Source organism: Haliotis rufescens, unplaced genomic scaffold (genome assembly GCF_023055435.1).
Source record: "Haliotis rufescens isolate VD_foot unplaced genomic scaffold, xgHalRufe1.0.p SCAF_6, whole genome shotgun sequence".
Classification (NCBI taxonomy): domain Eukaryota; kingdom Metazoa; phylum Mollusca; class Gastropoda; order Lepetellida; family Haliotidae; genus Haliotis; species Haliotis rufescens.
In genome coordinates this window covers 25,582,690-25,598,656 of record NW_025964334.1, presented here as the reverse complement: position 1 = coordinate 25,598,656, position 15,967 = coordinate 25,582,690, and the positions used below count along the sequence as shown (strand labels likewise).

Sequence of the window (15,967 nt, the reverse complement as noted above, 5' to 3'; positions counted from 1 at the left end):
CGACTGCTGAAAAGTTTAAACTGTTGCCTCGTGAAGTGACGTCAGAATGACCAGCCATCTTAGTTCACTCTGGACATATTACAACTAAGTGATTGTGCAGCATTTGGAACTGGACAGATGATCTGTGAATTCGGATGAGGTAAGTTAATTTTTCAAAAGCAGTCTCCGCTTGTTGATGTGTTTCTGTACATGCAGATAGTCAAATGATTTAAATGTGTCGTATTATTCAGAAGTGGCAGGGTTTTGAATGCAGTTTGCTGGTCACTTTCACTGAGCGTCAGTGTTGATATTAATATTTGATACACAGAACATCATGTATATAGATATGAAGAAGGCCAAAGACTTTCTTCCATATTATTATTTTATGGATACCAAGGGTAATTACCAAGGTCAAGCAGTATATGTTTGACCAGAATTCAGTCTGGCGGCGTTTTGTGGCCGTCATATTTGTTCGGGTTTTGATCATAAGCGAAAAGGTCTGTAAATAGGCCTAACTTTGTACAATAACATTTGTCGATTGAATGAATATGGCTTTTCACTTCCTCGTCCTTTGACAGGACACACATTGTAACCATTGTGTTACTGTCAGGAGAAAGCTCCTCCAGACATCCGTCACCCGGATACTTGTACTTCATTGTGTTGACTCGCTGGCCTAAAATGAATAATTCAATAATATTGTAATAATATTCCTACTTCAATAACATTTTTTATAAACAATGCATATTCACCTTCTCTCAAAATATTGCTTATTTAGAAAACAACATTCTTCTGAAATAGAGAAGTTTAAGGAAAATTAATCACAGTGTGTAACATTACATGCTACTTTAGAACAATCTTGAAGGCATCAATTCATCTGATATGTCAAAAACTCAAACAGTATATTCTGTGTAAACAGTAAACTCAACAGATGCATCAATTTAATGACAGTGTACTACAGCTCTCTATATCAATGTCACACAGAAATTCACTCTTGTTTTAATGAAACACGTTTTGATATTTGTATTACCGGTATGTATTTAATCATGAAATACTTTATTTAGTCTGACCATGCTGAAAACATACTTTCGCTAGAGTGAAATAAATAAGATTTTTATTAAAATCAGGTGAAATATCACGTTTTGTCACACCTACAGTCAGTCTGCCTCATTGACACTATGGTTTTCTGAGTAAGGTCATGAAGATCACAAAGAAAATATAAGACTTAAATTAATTTTGTCAAAAGCAATGTTTATCTCTTATGTGGTTTACTAAAGTTGATATCTTGACTTGAAAATATTAACTTTGTCAGATCACAAGATGAAATATTATTAAACATATTTTATTGTCCAAAAAGACAAAGGGCAGCACTTATTACCGCCTTCTCCCTATATACAGTTATACATAATATTGCATAATGAAAATGAACAATTTACAGTTGAAGCTTCACATTGTGGAAACATAGTGCGCAATATATATACAGTGCTCATATGAAGGATATGTACAATGTGCTGGAAAGTGAAGACAGTGTGCATCTCATACATATCCTAATATTATACATTTTAGTGTTGAATATAGATTTAACAATATTAATGATTAACAGTTTGGAAACAATAATTAATATGCTAGCTACTGAATCTGTAAGTTGTTTCTATAAATTTGTGTACAGACAAGAATATTTTTGTATTCAGTAAAACATCTAAGTTTGGATCACCAAAAAGAATACTATGTAGAGTTTTTTGTGCTCCAAGATTATCGATAGCTGTCAGTAATGTCTCCCTAAAATCATCATATAAGGTACATTCGAAGAAGAATGGGAATGAATTTTCACAAGGAGCATGAGATAAATTCATGCTATCATCGTTATTTGACAAGGAAAACAAATTTCTTCTATGTATTTATATTTTTTTATTTTTCTCGTTTTGATTGAATTAAAAAAATATCAAAATGATCACACCACTTGACTTGATTGAAATAAACTAAAGTTCTAAAGATTGATAACAATAGTAAAATATTACATCATAACAATATAATTATTTAAACTCACAATAAATAGTTTGGCTTAATGGTGTGTTAACAATGAATTATTCTTTACAAGATTTCAGTAGCATTTGTATTAAGTCTGTTCAGCTACCATAAACTGCACTGGGAGTTACCAGGTGGTCATGGATATTTTAAATTGAAATCACAACAGAACGGCCAGACTCAAATTTATATCGGTAAGGAGACCAGATAACAGTAGAATAGTTTGTCAATAAGAATAATGTTCAATACTTACGATAAATGTGCCGGGATGGTTAAATTGTCACAGTTTATCCCGATTGCGTGCCTTGTTGACATCTCCATGTATTTCATGTGCTATCCAGCCTTCACCTTCTGCTCTCCAAGCCTCGCTTTCAAACCGGAAGTGGCGAAGTGTGAAAAAGGTCAATATTTCCAAAAAAAGGATCAATTCATCATTTTCTGATAACTAGATCTATGTCCGACTCCCTTCTAATGAAAACAAGCAAAAGTAAAACGAGTCTCTCGTCGCGCGCTATAACGGGGTGTTTGCGGTATTGTCCTCGCTGGTGATGATAAGCTAGTGAGTAGTCGGTAGTCAAAAGTTAAATATCACCATATATTGTCAGTGAGTTGGTCATCGTTTGTTGATTATTAAGGTGAGATAGGTGTAGCCAATGTGCACCAATGAAAAAAAATACAATGGAATTGATAGCAGAGACCATATAATAGATATTATATGGTCTCTGGTGATAGTAACCATTTGCGTTCGGTTTTCGATCTCAACATGTTGCTACGTAGGCTACCATACTACAGAATTATATTTAACGATATTGAACTGTATTATGTTAATAAACGTAGTAACAAACAAATTTCATATGATATTTGGTTCTCTGAAACATTTTTACAGTGAGAGAGCATAAAATGGTGATCGAAAACTGAACGAGTAAGTTCCAGTGCTCGATAACAGGGTTAGAAATTGGCACTAGTCCTATAGGCCATGCCAAACTGCCGGGTAGTAAAGGTATCCTAAGGACTATTAGAATTTTGACATTTTTAAAGGTTTTGCTATATGCTATCATTATAAGGACTAGTGGACTGAAACTCTTAGTTTCTACCGCTGCCGCTACAAAATCGTACTGTAGCTAGATCTATATAAACAGCGCTGCGATGAAGATGTGAGTCGTAATAAACTACAATGCCTGTCTAATATATCTGTTCTCGTTTGGATTCCGGTTTAGAAAAGGTCGCCAAACAAACCATGTTTGTACTAACATGATTGTGTGTCGACTCCTCCGACTCATTGTTCTCTGACAGAGATTGTGAGACGTGGCTCACTTTAACAATCACTGGTTTGCCCGACCGGTTTATCAGACCGGTGTATATGGAAACCAAATTTCATCAGGTGTTTTTTTTATGATGGTACTCATAATTTTGTTACTTAGATCTATATCTGTAGCCTGAGATATTTTCGATCGGACGTTATATATGGGGACTTTAGATTTACAGTTTTTCCTAAATTTTAGGCAATTAAACAATGTATGTTATCTTTTTGGATAGACTATAGATCTGAATATATGCTTATTGAATATAGTTCTAGTTTTGACTCTCTCTTTTATGCTTCGTTGCAGCAAGGGGGAAAATGTTACACGACCATTCCAGGAGATAAAATCAAGAATGTTGAATCATTGAGGAACACACCAAATAAACCCTGAGCTGTGAATTATGTTAACGTAAGTACAATTGTTAACAGTTACATTCCATTGTCTATATCCGTGTTAATTGGTTTGTTGTTTTTTTGCTTTAAATGAATGCTAAGAATGTAGATCTATTTATATAAATCTATGCTCTACCACGTTTTGCATTCAACCTGATTCTTGATGTCTCTGAATGAATGTTAAAATTTGTTTCCATCAGACACTTGCATTATACATTATTGTTTGAATATTGATAAAGCCTTATCTCCAAATGAATGTTTCTCGTCATATAGTATCTTTCAAATACCTGCTCGAGATTTATTAAAATGTTTGTATTTCAGGGAAGTGGAAGTGAACACCAAAGAAAGAAGATTCTGGCGTTTAATAATTTCGAAAAGTGTATACATTTTTAATTATCTAAAAATATTAAAATGTCAACACAAATAAGTCTTGAAGTTCTTTGTTGAATGGTGTTTTGTTTGTTTGTTGTTTAACGTCGCAATATTCGAACTATATGACGGCGGTCTGTAAAATAATCGAGTCCAAGCAATTGGGATCGATGACATGTATCAACAAAGTCAGCGAGCCTGGCCTGTTGAATGGTGACGTCGCATGACTGAAAGTTGAAGTATACTATATGGACTTGATTAGAGACCGACCATTTAATATTAAAGGAGGTGGGGACCTGGAACTTTTCTATGGAGATTATTTATGTTTTCGGCCACAGCTACAAAAGCAGATATATGATTTTATTTAACTCCATGAGCCTGAAGATAAGCACCTTGCAACTAGATCTATGTCATTTTTTTCACCAGTCTGAACCGTAATTATTTTTGTCAAGAATTTTCGGTGACTATATTTTTTCGATAAAATTCCAGGACCCGACCCTCCCCAGAAAATATCATATTGTGAACCCCTTACAATGTCTGCCTTTCTTATTTTGTTTCCTGCAGTACAAGCCTAAAGGGTAATGGTGTCTGACTTTGTTATAGTCAAATCATGTATCTAGTTAACAGCTCAGTGGTGTTTTTACATTTTGAACATTGTTTGCAAAACTCACTGTTAACCGGGCTATTCGACGCCCTGGTTTTAAAACATTGGTAAAAGGTATCTCGAATCATACACATTCACGTGACTAAACCATATTCTAAAACATTTCCGGAACATGTTTTTGGGTTGTTTTTACAACATTTTAGTGGGGAATGGTCACAACGTATTTCATCCTTGTAACACAAAGTTATTTCACGTCGTTGTGACAACGACCATGGTAGTACACAGAATAACGTTGTAGGGACGCATTATTATAACACTGCCACAACGTAAAATACAACATTACCATAACGTCAAATACAACGTTCCCACAACGTAAAATACAACGTCATTACAACGTTGGTACGGCGTGAATATGACGTAACACAACGTTAGGCCATGACGTTGTGACAACGTAAATGGGAGTCCACAGAATAACGTTATATGGACGTAATAGGCCCTGATATCACTCACTTTTGTATGCATATAAGAGGTTCACAGTATAATGCTCGAGTCGATTTCAGAACTTTGAATGAAATGGACCTATGTGTAACATATTCAAGATGGCAACCATAAAGCTGTGCAAAAAAACTGATCATAATGTAAATGTTATTTATTTCAGCAAATATACAAATCAATTTCTTGGACGCAGGCTTGATATTTTGACAAATTTTGCCATTTCAAGTTGAGTTTCAGATGTTTTAGTACAGCTACTAGTTAATGTGAATTTGCAGGGGGCACCACCGAAGGTAAAAGACGAATTCACTTACTAACATTTAATTCATACATCACTTAGCTACCTAAGTTTCCAATTTACAGAAAATGTCCAAATGCGAATCGTCCAAATCTTATATGAATGGCTTTAAATGAACAGGGACCATGCATTCACAGAAATAAATTATATTCCAATTACATACTTAAGATTCTCTTACAGAATACCCAAGTTAATATATATGGAAATGCCCCACCTTGTAACAATGTCCCTTAGAGGATATCGTAAGTCCATGTCATTCAAAGAATATTTCTGCCTACTACTATTTTAAACGTAGAATATTTGTATTTTTTACTTGTGGCTAACTTTGCATACAATCGCCAGTTGATGAAGGGATGGTGTAAATCCTGCCGGGGTCCATGCAGGTAGCAAAGGTACTGTAAGTCCCCATGGTCCCCAGTATGGTGGTCTACCTTCAGTTGATGACGATCTTTAGCCCGTTTTTATCTTGTATCGATATGTATAGTGCTATTCTCTTTTATGATTCCGTACTAGTTTTACATCTTTTTCTGTGACAAATCTAGTTACTTTACTGTCCTTCGTTGACAGGTTTTTACATAAGTTTCAATATATGTATTATGATTAAGTATTGATAGTCACGATATGGCTGAAATATTGCCGATGTGACTTAAAATTTTAACTCACTCACTCACTCACTCATTGTAACAATGTTATCACCGTGATGATGTGTCTTTTGAGGTTGAACTGTTGTGACTGAGACCAACAACGTATACAACCGGGAACAACTCGAAGACAGCTTTGACATCTCAACCTAAACGGAAACGTATCCCTAGTGATCCAGAGCCAGTGTGCGTCATACATGTACCTGGCTTGAAGTATGGCCCACTACAACGTCTGAGCAAAGCCAAAGATCCTGATGAGAAGATGGAAAAGCTGAAGGAGCGATCAAGCGTAGAAGGATGGCAGAACCCCCAGAAACGCCAAATCAAATGGAAGTGTCATGTACAAGCCTGCCGGCAGTTTTGGAAGAAACCCATGGCTATGGGAATATTATCAGCGTTTTACAATGAACCTTGACCGTTTGAAACAACCTGAAATTGAATCTTTGGAACTAGCTGGCCGCCAAATTCGGCGTCCATCCTATGAGCCCATCATCAAAATGTACAAAATGTCCGATTGGGAATAGTTTGACAGTAACCCTGGCAGAATGTATTTAGATACACGTATAAAACGATCTGGTCATGCATACACTGAAGTTGACTGACGTTTCAGCTTTGTTCAAACATATATAAGTCAGAAGGAACGCGTTCATAGTCATGAAGAAATGCGAATATTAGAGACTTAAAATTGTCGTGTCACCATGTAGTTATATTGTGATTTTATATTTTGTCATGAAACAATATATCACGTGACTAACCACAGGTCCGGGTAGTCCTGTGGGTACCCGGGTCCTACTCAGTACCTACCCGACCCGAGTACCCGAGTTACCCGTCCCAGCCCTAGGGTAGAATTTTGGCGACAAAGTTTAAAATCATTAAAAAAACTCACTGATTAAGAAAAATGACGTTGCCAGTTACAGAAACGACAGGAAAGTTTGCTATTTGTGCAAAACCACCTACAGCAAACCAGTAAGATTAGCGAGCTGTATTATTAAAAGAAAACCTACTCACATTTAAACTAAGCCCAGTTCTCACATTATTAAGGTGTAAAATAATTGATGTTACATTTCTCATCAAATATGACATAAAATCAATACTAGCCCACCACTCAAAACTGCAAATATTTGTCCCGTTGGTCAAGCATCGGAGATTTACTTAATTGATAGTATATATATTTTTTTATAAATGCTGAAAGGTTTGGCGCTGTACACAAATCCTATCTTCAGGTGCAACTCTCCCAGGGAATCCCAAACTGTGAAAATCTTAAAAGGTTCAACCAGTTCAACGTGTATATACAAAGTGTTATGTTTTTCTTAATATTGAACCAAGTAAGTATACGAAATATGGATGAACACTTGCTTGATAACGGCGTTAGAACCTACACCGAAACGTCGCTCCTAGTGTAATATAATAAACAAGCTATTCATCCTTATATCTTGTCCTTACTTTGTACTCCCCAATTGCGTGGATCGATGCTCATGGTGTCAATCACTTGATTGTCTGGTTCAGACTCGATTGTTACAGACTGCCGTCATATAGCTGGAATATAGCTGAATGCGGCGTTAAACAAACAAACTTTGTACCCAAACTTATAAATGCCTCTCAAAGAAAACGTTGAACCGTTTATGAGTTATGAGGTGAACCATGCCTATAGTCTGGAAGTTAATTTCAGCTACCGACGTTTACTACAATATCTGAAAAACAATTGGACCTACTCCAGTCAAAGTTGGAATGAGATTATTAAACAGTCATACATAACTGGATATTACATTTAAAGACAATCGGTGCATGAATAAAAAATCTGTTTATACACTTGAACGAAGTCCATTGTTTTTTAAATTGGTAACACAAAGTCTACATGTTTTATATATCATTAATAGCAAAAGGCACCATTTCATCACTTGTCTGATATTAATGAAAAGTTTCACATGTAATATTAAGTTTAGCTCCAGAAATGAACCCAACTATCATCTGATAATATGACCAAGGTGTTGCCTTGGAAACGCAAACAATAATATATTTTGTAAAGTAAAAGACATCAGTTCGGCGTTTGTCGTGTGTTATACATAATTAATATTAAACAGCTCATGAATCTGAATCAGGAAATGAACCCAACCTACATTTCCACTTGAGTCCGACTTGCTGGCATGGAAATGCATAAAACTTTACTTAGAAAGCAAATGGCACTTTCAGCACTTCCTGATATGTATACAAAGTTTCGTGTTTTTGCTCCGGAAGCGAACCCTGATTTACTACTGCCCTAACTATTGCCGGTTTACCCGACACAAGAGACATGAAACAATACAGAAAAAAACAACAACAAAAACAGCTTAATAAAAAATAAAGCCGGCCTCGAATAAACGCTGGTAAAAACACTAAAATGCACTGTCAACACGTTACTGGTGTGTTTACAAAGTTTAACGTTATGGTCCGTAAGCGAACCCTGTGGTTTTTTAACTTACGAAAAGAATATATGACACAAAACAACGTCTACTTCGAATAAAAGCCGAGTCAAAGGAACTTCCCATGGCGAATAAAATAAAACAGCAAATAAACCTAGATGCGAGGCATCAGCCTGGTGCAATAACAATTCATAATATATCCACACTGCTAAAAGTGATGTCCAATCTATAAGACTACATTAGAAAACCGCTGTCATATAGCTGGAATATCGCTGAGTGCGGCGTTAAACAACAAACTCGCTATTATTGCTTTAATAGTGACTGAAGCGTACCTACAATTTCTTGCAAGACGTGACAGGAATACAGAAATGTATCCCGCTTATTATTGTGGTGAAATGCTGGAATTCAAGTCGTCTTTAAATTTATACGTGCTATTTTTCATAACACATCGACAACGCTGAACCAAATGATAAAATACACTTTGAACAAATTATTATCATCGCCAATATAGACTCGGAGCATCAAAATCTGGCCGCAAATACAAAAGAAAAAGAAAGAAAACAGTCCCTTCTTTTTGAATTACACTGCTATATAGTAGGTACAGGTGCAGTGAATTTATTAACTTACTGCATAATTTACGGTGTCGTCAAGATGACTGTTTCGATTTTTTTACCTGTATTCCAAGCATTTTAACTACATAATTATACTGATGTCTATTTGCGGCTAGATTTTGATTCTCGGCGTCACTAGTTTCTTGTCTGACATTCTCTTTACAACTCAGTTTGAACCACAGGAAAACTGGAAACATAGCTGGGATCCTGACTTGCGTAGAGTAGGAAGAAGACCAGTCAAGATGTTTATGTCACGCGATGCTGTATGACAGTCTCGTGAGAGTTATGACGTCGCCATGACGACAGTTTCACGAATGATACCGCCATTGTTGAGATATACTGTTGTCTTCTTGCTACTTATAGTACTAGTGTGTCTCGTATTTTGCTCATCTTCGCTTGCGAATACAATGAGCGCATACGCCCAAGGTATTTCGTTATTTCTAAATAGGTTATTTTGGCTTTCAGTGAGCCCATATTATTATTATGCCATTATCAATCTGAAGTTTAAAAAGGAAGCTTCCAGAACACACTGCCATCATAGATGGCATCAAAATACACGATCGTTTGTCTTTTGTTCAGATCTTTTTCACGTTAACTGAGGCACTTTCATACTTTTCAGTCTGTTAATAAACAATACAATCAATGTTTTAACGTTTTATGCTTTTAATTTCAAGACAGTTGTCAGTTGTATCAGAGCTGATGTTCTAAGGTGGTTGTTCTGGTGTCTTTTAGGCCCTACCCTCAGATATTAATTTGGGATGTTTGTGATTTAATTAAATAACATGGAACTTTCGCCATATACCAATTTCCTTGGATCTTTTGAATATGTTTTAGCTCAAGCGATTCCTACATATACAATCATGTGTTTGTTTGTAATGACATATCAATTTTGTAGCCAATTCAAATGCTCCAAAGTTTACCTAATACTAAATTGATATTATATTATCTACCAAAGGTTTGTGTTAGGTTGTGTAATTTTCCATCTCATTGATACTGCACAAGCAGCATCTGAACAGTTTTCCTGGGATGTGAGCTCAAATATATATTATGTCACAATGCCAGTGACTAGTCAGTCAGACAGTGACAACAGGCAATATAGTTCCACCTGTCTGATTGGCATTCTAGAAGTTGACAAGTAACAAAGAAAATATGGATAACAACTTCTGGTTTATGTAGATATATAGTTTTAATGTATGTTCTTAGAATCTTACACTGTTATCCAGCTTGATCAAGGTATAAGAATCTTCATCGAAAAGTTGCCAAATGCAATAAAATCAGAAGTTGTTGTGCCTAAAGTTTTACGTTTTCTTAATATAGCACCACCTGAAACTCTTTTAAGACATTGATTTTCGGTATCTTAGACATTTTTGTTGCCATGTTTCTATGTAATCACTGTCAGTAGCACTAAGCTGACCTATTGTATTTCCATACCGGTATTTGTCCATAAATCATCCCAACTGAATGAACTGATACTGTTTTTATCTGTTGATACTTTTAATAGTTATATGTATATAGAGCAACAGGATCACATTTTACACTTTAACATGCTGCCCAGTTGATATTGTCTTGTTTATCCTTATTTAAGACCATCATTTTGTTTTTTCTCCCCCGGACAGCTGTTGACCTCGTGATCAGGTTCCCCTTGAACTTTGACATCTGGGCTCCTCCTCGCCAAGTGGGTGTCTTAGGGAATCATTATTTTACTAGAGTTATTGTAAGACTGAAACAGTGCGTGTTGTAATTTCATGCATGTATTGACTTCACACAATTTAATGAGTTACTACCACTGGTATATCAGCATATATGCTATTGTTTTGGACACCGATATACATGTGCAGTAACAACCACTGATCTTAATCTCTAATATTCATATAGCATCACAATGTCACCTTATTAATCCTTTTCCAACAACCCACATCCTCATTCTCTACTTCCGTCTTCTGTAACTTTCCACATGTCCTCCTCTCCCTCCCTGTCAGCATCGTCCAGGGAGATACATGACCATCCTTGACCCCCTATCAGAGCTGCCCGTCTCTCCCACCTCTCTCCCTGCCCCTCTCTCTACCTCCTTCCTCCGTGATGCCCCTCACTTTGTCGATATCAACCTCGATGACGACATCCCAACCCAGTCCCCAGTTCAAGTCCTCCTGACACGTGTGTCTGGATTCTTGAGGAGAGTGTTCCGTGTCAAGATGGACGCTTAGAGTGACATCTTGCTACCTCTTGGAAGTTGTGCCATGTGACAATTACCTTGGAACTTTTGAATATGTTTTAAATACAAGATCCATACATGTAGTGCAGCCAGGGTAGCTAAAGACCTATTCTACACCGGATCTTCATGGGACAGCTCTATACATGTAGTGGACCTGTGAAGATCTGGGATAGAATAGGTATTCAGCAACCCATGCTTGCCGTAAAAGGTGACTATGCTTGTCGTAAGAGGCGACTAATGGGATCGGGTGGTCAGGCTCACTGACTTGGTTGATGCATGTCATTGTATCCCAATTGCGTGGATCGATGCCCATGATGTCAATCACTGGATTGTCTGGTCCAGACTCAATTATTTACAGACCGCCATCATATAGCTGGAATTTTGCTGATTGTGGCGTTTAAGAACAAACCAACAAACATGTAGTGCTTTTGGCAGTTTCGAATGTTTCGGACGTTTCGGACATTTTATCTTTTGGCATTTCTCGGAATGAACGCCATTTTTATTATACATATAAAAAAAGGAATAATTTGTTTTACATTTTCACTCTTTTCGGAAAATATCCTTTCAGTACTAACTAATAAAGACTGTCTCAATTTTCTAGCTCCTTTGTTGTTGTTTTTTGTTTTATCCCACATGACTTTAGTCAGACATCATGAAAAACATGGTTTGGGTATGATACACCAGGTCTGACTGGCCATATCATTGTCTTACTCTAATGAAGGTGAAGAACACAAACCTACAGGTAGAACTTGTTTTTATTGAGAATAACATTCGTCTTGACAATACAAAAGTGACCCACCATAAATCAATGAATGCCTTGAAGGTGATGTTTCCTTCCTTATAGCAACAGCAGCATGCTGCAAAATATCCAGCACACGTTGCCAGCTAGTTCAGTTTCTCCACTGCCAGATTCAAGGTCACAACATAATCCACTAGCTCGTGATGCCACCATCCCTGTGGCCAAATGTGGCCAATTAACTAACTCGTGAGATCCTTAAGCCTTGTATCACAAATAAAATTTGACTTAACTAATAAATACAAAGGGGACCTGTATTCATAAATAGTGTTTCTACACTGACACATTGGTCCTATATATATTTTACAAAATTTGTCAGTTGCCTTAAGATTATACAACACGTTCTTCATTAAACATACACATCTCGAATTAAAAACAAACAACTCTTATCCATATTTTCCTTTTCAATATGGTTTGACTAACAAATTGCAGAAGGATTTAATCACAATATTATCAGTTGTCTGGAAAATCCACTATGCATATAGTTCACTCATTAGTAATAGATAAAGCCCTTAGAAACTAAACCATTCATTATCTTCACATATCACATACTAGTATGTGGAATGGTCAGGGTTGAACAGTGTCCACAGCACAACTAATAGTAAACACTCGCACACTTAAACAGAAGATATCCGGACACAAAAGATTACGTTTTAGACTGAAAACAATTAACAGTGTAAGCTCTGAATAAAATTAATCACAGTGTCTTAAACTCAATTTAATTTCTGAAACAATTTATCACAGTGTTCGAACTCAAGTTACAGTACTCAAAAACAATTCATGGCTGTGTCTAACTCAAATTACCAATTTGGTTGCTATTTCTAATGAGTTTCCAGAAAGACTTGACATGAAAGTTATTCTTAAAGCTGAATATGACAATCACATTCATACATATTGAGCATTGTCAAGCCTCACTGTTGATATTGCACTAAGAAAGCAGCTACACTGTTTACATTAACTAATAAGCTAACATCTGTTTTCCATAAACCCCATCTAATTAATATCCCTTTTGTACTAAATATTCAAAAGGAAAGCAGTAACGTTTCTTGAATCCATGCCATTGTCAAGTTCTATTAAACAACTCTGATAACTTGCCATTGCGCACAATTGAAAACAAGTGAACTAAAATAAAACAGCATGTATAACCGGGGTCATCAAAATCTCAATAAAAAGATTTAATCAACTTAACTATTCAGAATGGAATAGGATTTTCTATACAAATGCAAAAAATTAGAACGAGAAAAATATCACTCAGCACTATACAAAGGAAAAGGTTGAGGTACACCATTCAGAATTTGACTAAATACAAAATTGAATATTTACAAAATGCAACAAAGTAAATCAATAGTGCTTTAATATTACCTTCTTTACAAATGCGAAAATGCAATGAATGAATGAGTTGATAAGAAAGTGTTCTTACTTTTTAATAAAAAAAATGCAAGAATATTTCTCCTGCCTTTATCCTACTAAGATGTGAATTAAACTTATCAAAAAGAATAAATGCCTTATCCAAAGAATAACACCTATGTGAAAAGATGTCCTTATTGAGATAGAACTATACTATGTAAAAGAAGTTGAAGAACACCCTATTTTTTTCATATGAAAAGATTAACATATTAACTAGACTCATGAAAAAAAGTGGGTGTTCTTTAACATCTATGAAATAGTATAGTTCCAAAACAAAACAGCAGCATGTCAAACATTAGCAAATGCACCTTATCCAAATGATCTCTGATTACAAATTCTGTCTGATGCTACTATTCTCCCAGCATCGTCAAACAAATTGCAGTTGTACATCTCAACAAGCACAACATCAGTGACTTGCCACACATATTGATACTGACACCGACTTAGGTACAAATGCATGTTTAGAATGACGGATTAGTAATGGAAAAATATATTTCAAAATAGTTTCTGATCTGCAGAATTTCCCTCCTTTTCAATGATGAAAAACACTATGAGGATATCGATGCATGATACAGGCAATATATATCTGTGGTACCAGATATGAAAACAACCCAATCCATTTTGCTAGTTCTTTCAAAACATTTACTTCATCAGTGTTATGTTGAGTTGAGCAATTTGTTGGCTACAGCTAGAAGAGTCATTCAACATGTCATGAAAAAAACACCTGAAAGAAAATCATTAATTTTCATGCAATTTATTTCGAGACATATTTCCAAAACCATTTGGGTTGTTATAAGAATGAGTTACATATCACCTGCAACTGTTTCTAAAGCACAAAAACCAGAATCCGCCTGTCAGAGTTAAGAATTATCCTTGAAGCACCCAAGATGGTTAGCACATATTGATGGTTTGTACAAGTATATTGATAATAAAATGAAAACAGGTACAAACAATTAAAAAAACTATCATAATACACTTGTGACATTAGCCATATGATGCCTTACTGTACACTAAGAAACTTTTTTGTACAAAACTCATGACTGCTACAGGGGAGAGAACTCTTACCATTCAAGTGTTGTAGAATACATTATAAGTCTCATGTGCGTATATTTTGTGTACAATATATCAAGTCCTACAATTCAAGAGAAAAAACTGAAATCAATTAGGAGGTACTTCTACAATCACAAACTCAGAATATTTAGATGGAAAACTCTTGTGTAAGAAGTAATGGAAGTATGGGAGGATTCAGGGGTGGACATTGAAACACTCATGCCAAATGACAAAAGAATTTAGATCAATTAATTCCAAGTCCTACAAAAAGAACTAATGATATTATGAATGAACAATTGAGGCAGAATTACCTCCCTTACATCAAGATTGTCGTTTCCTTCTTTCCAAATTTAATTTTTCATCGGGCACCAAATCACAGGATTCATTCTGTTTCATCAACTGATTTCTGATATATATATATCATTCATATCCCCACATCATCATGATCATCCAATGGCAATGTCTCATAAATACCGACTAAGTTTCATTTGGTTTCTAAATTCATTTCATGGTTTCTCCTACAGATTAACGACAATCCACTTCATGTACTAGTTTACTGTACATCATAAATACTGTCTTGTAAAGTACAAAAAGAAAATATACAAGTTTATTTAAACATTTTAACACAATGCTTCTCTACATCATGCTTGCACATACAGGAATTGGGAAAACAGTAGCTGTATCAAGATATCAAAAATGTAAAATATCTAAAAATTCACAATTTTTTACAGAAAAAAAACAAGACTTGAATGTTATTGGCTATGTAAAGATGAGCAATGACAAAACACTGCCAAGTTGACATGACGCTGACGAGTGGACTAACGGACAGACACAAAATGAATGTTATCTATCGGATTCGGCACCTTATACACATGAATGATGACTGTGTTTCCAACACAGGTAAACAAATAACGTCATCACAGGTCACATGACATGTCACATGATCAGAAGAGTTTGCATAGTCGTCTTCTATTTCGTTTCCGCTTGTCCTTTCCCTTCTTCTCTTTCTGAAAGAACAGAAGTTAACATTGAGGTCAAATACAAAGTGTTTGCTTTATGTTTAACACCGCACAGCAATATTTTGGCTTTATGAAGGCGGCATGTAAATAATCAAATCTGGTGGTGAGGTGAAGTGAAATGGGGTTTAACGTTGAGTCAGAGATTATTGCACTTATATAGCAACGTGCATGTATGTGTATGTGTGTGTGTGGCTGCTTGTACTAGTCCGGACTGATGCCGATTTATAGTGGTAGCTCACTGAGATACCATGCCGCAGTTTAACATGAATACCCCACTCAGACACAGTATACTGACTCCGAGCCGACCAGTCCTTGTTTTAGCCCCTTAATGCCGAGCTACAACCAGGGTAACAACAAGTACCATCTTTGAACGTT

General features: G+C 35.8%; 1 protein-coding gene and 1 long non-coding RNA gene across 2 annotated transcripts in view; one reads left to right on the top strand and one right to left on the bottom strand.

Annotated features, from left to right (window-relative positions):
* Positions 1–105: 105 nt before the first annotated feature.
* On the top strand, positions 106–4,072 carry LOC125374787. Its single transcript, XR_007218761.1, has 3 exons — positions 106–139; positions 3,609–3,710; positions 4,016–4,072. It is a non-coding gene; the product is annotated as an uncharacterized LOC125374787 (long non-coding RNA).
* A 7,985-nt stretch (positions 4,073–12,057) lies between these two features.
* The window catches only part of LOC124111437 (GTPase HRas), a 44,397-nt gene continuing 40,487 nt past the window's right edge, over positions 12,058–15,967 (bottom strand). The window contains exon 8 of the mRNA XM_046471141.2: positions 12,058–15,580. Within this exon, the coding sequence (XP_046327097.1) occupies positions 15,518–15,580 (63 nt within the window). The 3' untranslated portion in view covers positions 12,058–15,517. The remainder of the gene's footprint in view (positions 15,581–15,967) is intronic.